At 45.6% G+C, this 7,918-nt stretch overlaps 2 protein-coding genes across 4 annotated transcripts; one reads left to right on the forward strand and one right to left on the reverse strand.

Moving 5' to 3' along the window:
* Positions 1–371: 371 nt before the first annotated feature.
* Positions 372–3,154, reverse strand: LOC132470646 (opioid growth factor receptor-like). 3 transcript variants are annotated; one of them, XM_060069448.1, is made up of 9 exons: positions 2,652–3,154; positions 2,579–2,612; positions 2,397–2,459; positions 2,266–2,298; positions 2,133–2,190; positions 1,925–2,003; positions 1,347–1,413; positions 1,114–1,262; positions 372–879 (listed from the first exon to the last, which is right to left on the reverse strand). In XM_060069448.1, the coding sequence occupies exons 1-9, from the start codon at positions 3,152–3,154 to the stop codon at positions 501–503; spliced, it is 1,365 nt and encodes a 454-aa protein (XP_059925431.1). In that variant the 3' UTR covers positions 372–500. The 3 variants fall into 3 exon arrangements, with proteins under 3 accessions (XP_059925431.1, XP_059925429.1, XP_059925430.1); XM_060069446.1 differs by having other exon boundaries at positions 2,133–2,193; XM_060069447.1 differs by having other exon boundaries at positions 2,133–2,193; positions 2,579–2,607; positions 2,647–3,154.
* Positions 3,155–3,407: 253 nt separating this feature from the next.
* LOC132470647 (potassium channel subfamily K member 15-like) lies at positions 3,408–7,188 on the forward strand. The gene is made up of 2 exons (XM_060069449.1): positions 3,408–5,185; positions 5,405–7,188. The coding sequence occupies exons 1-2, from the start codon at positions 4,810–4,812 to the stop codon at positions 6,361–6,363; spliced, it is 1,335 nt and encodes a 444-aa protein (XP_059925432.1). The 5' UTR covers positions 3,408–4,809; the 3' UTR covers positions 6,364–7,188.
* Positions 7,189–7,918: the final 730 nt, after the last annotated feature.

Here is a 7,918-nt window from a genome sequence, read left to right on the forward strand (position 1 = left end):
TCCCCCATAGCTATAGCAGATTTTTGTGGAAAAGATTACTTATGAGTAGGAAAAAAAAGGTTTCCTCATCGTTCTGGTTAGGAGTTGGGTAAATACCTCAAGGCCTTAACGAGCTTTGCTGTCAAAATGGAAAATTCAATATTTATTTTTCATGCATTTTTTTGGGGTGGAAATGCCCCACAGCTCCAGAACAATGCTAAACTCGGTCAACTAACATACAATTGGCATTCAAAGCACAGGGCAAAAGCGGTTGTAGGGTAACATTGTACAGGGCAGCTTCGGAACATGATAAGCAAAGGATGACCTGGAAGCACTTAATTTCAATTTCACATTTCATGGTAAACAATATTTAAAAAGTTGACATGCATGAGTTCAGGGAGGAAAATGTATTTTATTTTTTTACCGTAAGCATTTGGCAAAATGAGCTGTCATTATATATCTAATATAAAATGTTGTTTATATTATCTAACATTTATGAAATAACTACATATTACAACTATTTATAGTTCAGTTTGAATGAAGTCGTTGTTCTCCTCTTCCACTTGACGCAGTTCCTCAAATGAGGGGTCTGCAGGGTTGGAACAACGAGCCAGCCTTCCTTCCCGAAGGAAGGCCTCCTGTATCTTCTTGGGGCACCAGATGAACTTCTCTCTGGGCTCGTAGTTCCAGAAGGCAAAGCGGACCAGCTCTCTGCGCTGTGCCCTATCGAGCACGGCAAACAGGAAGTAGTTGAGCACGCTCTCCTTGACCGCGGGGAGCTTCCCTTGCACAAGGGTTTCCTCCAGGAAGAAGCGAACCAGCGGGGCTTGGTAGTGCCTGAACCCCAGGGTCCCCAGGCACTTCAGGATGCGAGTGAGGCGCATGTTGTTGTGAGTGTGCCTGCAGTGGAGAGACATGATTCACCATTGTGTCATCCTTGGATAATTCACCATTTAAGCGACTTACAGTGAACTGCATTAGATACATGAAGTCATGAGGGAAGTGGTAAGCATTTTATGGACTTTGCGGTTTGAATTTTTCTACTTTTTTCTTTCAGTAAATGCAACCCAAGGATCCCAATCGTGAATTAAACACAGCAGTATATATGTTTTAGCTTGTCAGAAATGTATTTACCGGTTCATATTTTCGAATCTCTCCGGCCAGTTTGATGCTCTCCCGACCGCTCCGGTCTCCGGGTTAGAGAGCTCAATGCCGTAGAAGTCCAACATGAGCCTGTAGGACTGCTGCAGATTGAGTTTAGCTGTCTCGTCTTTACGGAAAGCCTGTGGACATGGAACCTTGTTAATAAAACTGTTGGGACACAGATACCTTTTTCATATTATTTTCCAGATTGATAGCTGTCTCACCTTAATCTCCTGTTTGGTCAGTACGAAGGCTTCATCGTTCATTCCGACCTCCTGCAGTGGAAAAATCCTTTAAAGGGGGGGAAAGAAAAAGGGCTCAAACTTCTGTTGAAGATTAGAATGCATTTGCCCTTGCCCTTTCTGCATGAGCTCTTCTTAGCTAGCTCTTTTGGTAGTGACAGTGATCAGCCACAGTGCACTGCAGCCCCAGGGTGGCACCCCAGGCCGTGTGTGTGAGGATGTCTGTGTTGTGTCCAGCTCCACACCAGGGCCACTGTGCAGTAATAACCTCAAAAAATCCATGTATGTCTCAGGCGGGATGCCCTGCGACTCCACATCGAAAATTACCAAATCATGACTTATCCTGGGACCTACTATCTGTAGTTCTACTTGTAACCGGTGCACAACCCCAAGTAAACAATAAAATATGGTTTTCTGTCGTCTAGCAAACCATTAGATAAATCAAATATAGCACACAATCAGATCTCTGTGACCTTGCATTTGGAACAAATGATGAAAATATGCATAAATGTTTAATTGTCAGTGACATGTTAATCGGGTCCCCTCCATTATTAGCTTACCATTGGACGAAACTATGCACTCTCTCCAGTCTGTAATAATCCTCACGCCATGTTTTATGAAACTCACCTATGGAGAAACCTTCAAAGAAAAATGCAATATTGTTTACTTTGCTTTACGGTTGTGGTCAAAAAACCTGCTGGCTCGATTCCAGACTTAAATTCTGTTTAATATAAAGATTTTATCGAGTTGAGCTGCGGTGCGGCTTACCGTCAGGTTCAGATGCCCTTTCTCCAAGATAAAATGTTAAATTAGGCATGTCTGTCCCCTGCTAAAGAAAAGTGGAAATTGGTGATATGCTCACAAAATACATTCTAATTAATACTTTAAATAAACTACTCACTTTTGTTCGATGGTAACTTCTGCCCATGGGGAGCTGCAAGGGTATAATGAGTTATATAATCTGAATAAAAAGGTTTTGTTTAGATGTTAGATACAGGATCTAACATCTAATATACTATAGGGCCTACTTACGGGATAGTCATGCCTGTAGTTATACATGTCCTTTGCTGCATTTTCGAATCGATTGAATTCGTACTACAGGAGGAAAAGTAAACATTGTATTGTTATTATTTGCAGAAATATTTATTGATTTTTAAAAAATGAAAGTGACGGTCGATAAATGTAAATCCACTAATCGCAACCCAGCCACCCACGTCATAAGCTCTCTGGGTCGAGCCTCGGGGTCGACGACGACGATCGTCGTGGTCGAAGGCGTCCCAAGACGATCGATCGCCTTGGGAATCTTCTAATGTTTCCCATGTTGTGTCCCATTGGCAATACAACAGATCAGTGCGTTCCACCCGGTAAGGTTCATTGTGTCCAGCATTCTCTTCCTTGTCGGTGGGTTCTCGGTCAGGTATCGACCTCGGATTCTCTTTTACGTCGGTGGTTTCTCGGCCAGGGATCGACTGCTGTTTCTCTCCGTCTTCAGTGGGTTCTTGGTCAGGGATCGACTCCCGATTCTGTCTGCCTTCAGTGGATTCTCGGTCAGGAATCGACCTCTGATTCTCTTTTACGTTTGTGGTTTGTCGGTCAGGGAACAACGTCGGATTCGGTTCGTCCTCGGTGGGTTTTTTGGGTTTTAGGCACAGCAACAAACAAGCTATAAGGCCAACCGAAGTATATGCGGAAATTATTCGAGGTCGACGACAAAACAGTTTGCAGCAGAAAGTAAACGTATATCTTAAAAGGCGAAACGGGTAACAACCTGCACGAATTAGAAGATGCATTGTTTTATAAGCAAAACAACTAAACTAACTTTAAAATTCGATCAGTTCATGTTGCCTTCCCTTCTGATTGAGTATCAGCCCTGGGTTTCACTTTCGATTTTTGTCTATCAGGAAGTCACGGCGAAAGGCATAATTTCGGCCTACTTCTGTGCCACACACGCACACGCGCACGCGCACGCGCACACACACACACACACACACACACACACACACACACACACACACACACACACACACACACACACACACACACACACACACACACACACACACACACACACACACACACACACACACACACACACACAATAGCAGAGATCGACACCAGCACATCAAGATCGTGTTTGAAAATGTCAAAAGCTAATTGGTGTATCTAATTGAAGTAATTTACATTTTGTTCAAAAGGTCTTCTCCACTTTGCTAACTGTATTGTAAAAACACACCTCCTAATGTGTCATTGACACCACAAGTCAGCAGGAATGAACAATGTTTCCCAGCAGTGATGCCAGAGAGGAATAAAGTTACAGTTTCAAGCCCTTCGACTTGGAAGATAATTAGCTTATGTTACATTAGCTTTCTCTCTTTGCGAGAAATGTATTTATTTTGAATCTTTTGTTTTGATGTATTGAAACCCCACACTCAAAAGAAAGATTTCCGTCAAACCCTGGTCAGTCTTCCTCATGTCCTCCATCCTGGTTATCATTGTAGGTATAGAGTTCTGCAAGCAAGCTGTTTGCTGGTCAATCCCTCATCTTATTTCCTATGGCAACACAGACCTAAAGCTACGGCCATCATTGTGTCTTAATGTCTTCCTGTGTCGTTAAGAGGGACAGAGTGCATCATCTAACAGGCCATTAAAACTGCAGATAACGCTTCTGGGAGGACATTGTCTAGTCACCTGCTCCACATTATGGATTGGAACAAGATTCAAAGACTACAAAGTACACACACTTCCACCTTCAGGTGTTTATGGAGATACGCTTATACACTTGATGATGATGATTCCACTTTGGTGAATGTTATCAGCCCAAAAATACATGCATGTAAACAATGATTATATCACTGTGGTGTGTCTCAACACAACTCCCTAATGCCCAGGTGCCAACGATTTCATATGAATATTAATAACATAAACTTGTATACTCTTAATAATACACACACGTGATGTATAACTGATAAATGGTTTATATCTCTAAGCAAACTTCACAAAAACCTAAATAAAAAAACGAATATAATTACCTGATCCAATCATTCCAGAATGTGGTAAGTAGGCCTATGTACAGTACAAGATTTAAAATAGTTTTTAGGTATAATAATGATATGTATGATGGAATAAACTGAAACACTCACACACCACTTGCACACTTGCACCATGTGCATGCGCTCACACTTTACCACCATTGTTTTTTTTCTTTTGGCTTTGTGACTCAGTCTGACACTCGTCTTAACAAAGTGGCACACTATCAGCTCGAGGTGTGAGAAGGAGCACTGCACGCCGCGTCCTCGCGTGGCTCAAGTGCTTGCATGAGTGACAGACTTGATCACACAATGGATGACAATTGTTAAGCAGAGGGCTTAGATTTCAGCACACTGCCGCCGGTGTAATTCCAGAAGGCTATAAGGGCCTCCTGACGTCTACTAATGGCTCTCTATATATGCTGCCGGTGTCACAACGCCCACTGGGCCAGAGTACGGTGCCTTCGTACCAGCCTCCCTCCCCCGGTCCACCAGTGTCGCCAGGGGCGAGAATGAAGAGCCACGGCGCCAGGAGCCTCATTCTCATCCTATCCACCATTTCCTATTTGCTTGTAGGGGCAGCTGTGTTTGATGCGCTCGAGTCGGAAAGGGAGAGCACACGAAAAACTGTTTTGGAGCAAAAGATGAAGGAAATCCGAGATAAGTACGCGTTCACTGAAGGAGACTTCCAGCAAATTGAAAGAGTGGTCGTTCAGTCTGAGCCACATCGAGCCGGGCGGCAGTGGAAATTCGCAGGCTCTTTTTATTTTGCCATCAGCGTTATCACAACCATTGGCGAGTAGTTCTCCGCCGTTTTCCTTTCTTTTCCTGACTAACCAAACAGCAGCTTTCAGCAGTTCAAACATTTCTGTTCATGTGTGCATGTAGCCTTATCTTTGTGTGACTGCTACTCTTGCCTACTGTTTGTCTGACCCACTATTGAGTATTTTTTTCTCTTTGAAGCTGGCAGCGTCGTTTAAAAAGTAATAGCAAACTACTACTGTGACTTCGTAGGTTACGGCCACACTGTTCCCTGTACAGATGCGGGCAAGGCCTTCTGTATGATTTACGCTGTGTTGGGAATCCCTCTGACACTGGTCATGTTCCAGAGCCTGGGCGAGAGGATGAACACACTGGTGCGCAGCCTGCTTCGCCACGCCAAGCGCCTCCTGGGCCTGCGGGAGGTGGAGGTGTCCATGTGCAACATGGTGCTGGTGGGGCTGGTGTTCTGCAGCAGCACCCTGTGCGTGGGCGCCGCCGCCTTCTCCCACCTGGAGGGCTGGACCTTCTTCCACGCCTTCTACTACTGCTTCATCACGCTCACCACCATCGGCCTGGGGGACCTGGTGGCCCTGCAGGAGGGCAACGCCCTCCAGCGCCGGGCGCCCTACGTCACCTTCTGCTTCATGTACATCCTGGTGGGGCTCACCGTCATCGGGGCCGTCCTCAACCTGGTGGTCCTGCGCTTCCTGACGGTCAGCGCCGCCGAGACCCGGGCCGAGGAGCGGGCGCGGCGGCGGGCGGAGCGGGAGTGCGATGCAGAGCTGAAAGACACCGCGGCGGGGGAGACCCCGGACAGCGGCCCACGTCACCCCCTGTCCCTGCCCGTGGAGGGGGGCAGCAGCCGCACTCACCTCCTCCCCTCCTTCTCCTCTGCCCCTTCCTCAGAGGAGGGGGCCCCAGGCAACACAGTCGCTTCCTCCACCACCGACACCGCCCCCGGTAGGGGTGGCGGAGGTCTCCGCGCTCTGCTCTCCTGCATGCGCTGTTGCACGGACACGGACCCCGGGTCGGCTCCGTCTCGCGGACACCCGTTTGGTTGTCATAGCAACCCCATCTTCTACAACTCCATCTCCTACAGGGTGGAGCAGATTGCCACATCGTCTTCGGCCTTCGGCAGGGGTGGGGGTGGTGGGGCGGGGGGTCTCTACCTGGGCAAGAGAGGTCGGTACACCAGGAGAAAGTCTCTCTAGCTCCGGAGGGTTCGGACATATGTTGCTGTTAGTTTGGGCCACGTCGAAAGCTACATCACCAATCTGTTAAACGATCCCAGATACAAGTTATTCACTTGACACGTGTAGAATTATTCTTTGGATTGTCCACATAAAACAAAGACATACATATATTTGTAATACTGTGCTATCTTGTTTTATTGAATTTAAGTCTATCAATTGTATTTAATTGAGGTATATTCATAACTCTGGGAAGATAGGCCTGCCGTGTATATTTATTTGACCTTTAGGAGATGGATATAATAAATGACAGACACACAGTATGGGACTCCATCAGATAGGGTACGCTGAGCACACACATATAGGGTCTCAATATGGGAACCAAATGTTGCCACTGTATTGTAAAGATTGCTTACACTCGGCAATCATTGGTGGGTCCCCCTTCTAATAGGAAGTCACCCTCCACTGCTCTGCCCAGTTCCCTTAGTAACGCTTCTTTCCCCAAAGCCAGTGCAGTGGAAAGAACTGCTGTGTACACGCGGCTTCGGGACAGACGGGTGGATGGGGAGCGCTTAGTCAACCTCTATAGGAAGTGGAAGGGTCAAATGGTTGAAATCTAATGAATCAGAAAGATTTAAAAGTCGACGGTTATGTATTTTCTATTTTACAATATTTGCAATTTCTCAATACGTGTTGCAGTGTGGAGAATCAAAATATAATAATTTTGTCACATACAAAGTATTTGAGACTTTTATCTGTTATTTTTTAGATTTATTTTTTAGATTTTTAAATGTAACAGGAGTTTATACTGTACGAATACTAGACTGAATAAATATGACCAATGTAGCTTCATGTCATTTTAATGTGTTATTCCCATCTTTATCGCAAGGTGGCAGTATTTCTCTATGGAATAAGTCTGGCTGTGTGGACCATGGAACTTTAAAGAAAGCGTCGACAATCAACTGAAAAAAAGTGTAGACGGCAGAGCTGAAGTCACATTTTTACTTCCAGATCCATTTCTTAAAACGGCAATGCTCCGTCCAATCGGTGCACACTCTTACAAACCATTTAATATCTTAAACTGTGTGTTGTGTCTGCGTGCGTGCGTGCGTGTGTGTGTGTGCGCGCGCGTTTGTGTTTCTCTGTTTGTATATCCCATGTCAACGTCCGTGTAGTTTGAACCTAAGTAGCACACTTTTGCACCCACGAACGCCCGCGCACACACACACACACACACACACACACACACACACACACACACACACACACACACACACACACACACACACACACACACACACACACACGCACGCACGCACGCACGCACACACGCGCGCACTAACACAGGAAGAAAGGATACCTCCTTGTGTATAATGCGCAGGCCTATGTAGCCATTGAAGATATACCATGTGCAATGACAATAAAGAGAATTCTGATTCTAAAGATTGACATTTGTCTATTTAATAGAAAAGACAATATAGTCCTAGCTCTGGGCCTAGGCTACATAACCTATAAATACAATCAGACCCTTCTCCTAAGTGTCAGCTATCCGTGTGGCTGTGACACTGGATGTATA

Source organism: Gadus macrocephalus, chromosome 13 (genome assembly GCF_031168955.1).
Source record: "Gadus macrocephalus chromosome 13, ASM3116895v1".
Classification (NCBI taxonomy): domain Eukaryota; kingdom Metazoa; phylum Chordata; class Actinopteri; order Gadiformes; family Gadidae; genus Gadus; species Gadus macrocephalus.

What these genes read in the sequence shown, in the direction of transcription:
- LOC132470646 (XM_060069446.1), bottom strand. Translation starts at nt 3,154, where the DNA reads ATGCATCTTCTAATTCGTGCAGGTTGTTACCCGTTTCGCCTTTTAAGA. An exon ending in GAAGATTCCCAAGGCGATCG is followed by an intron (nt 2,613 to 2,651) that starts ATCGTCTTGGGA and finishes CGATCGTCGTCG; the next exon opens with TCGACCCCGAGGCTCGACCC. An exon ending in TGACCAAACAGGAGATTAAG is followed by an intron (nt 1,263 to 1,346) that starts GTGAGACAGCTA and finishes CCATGTCCACAG; the next exon opens with GCTTTCCGTAAAGACGAGAC.
- LOC132470647 (XM_060069449.1), top strand. Translation starts at nt 4,810, where the DNA reads ATGCTGCCGGTGTCACAACGCCCACTGGGCCAGAGTACGGTGCCTTCG. An exon ending in CAGCGTTATCACAACCATTG is followed by an intron (nt 5,186 to 5,404) that starts GCGAGTAGTTCT and finishes GTGACTTCGTAG; the next exon opens with GTTACGGCCACACTGTTCCC.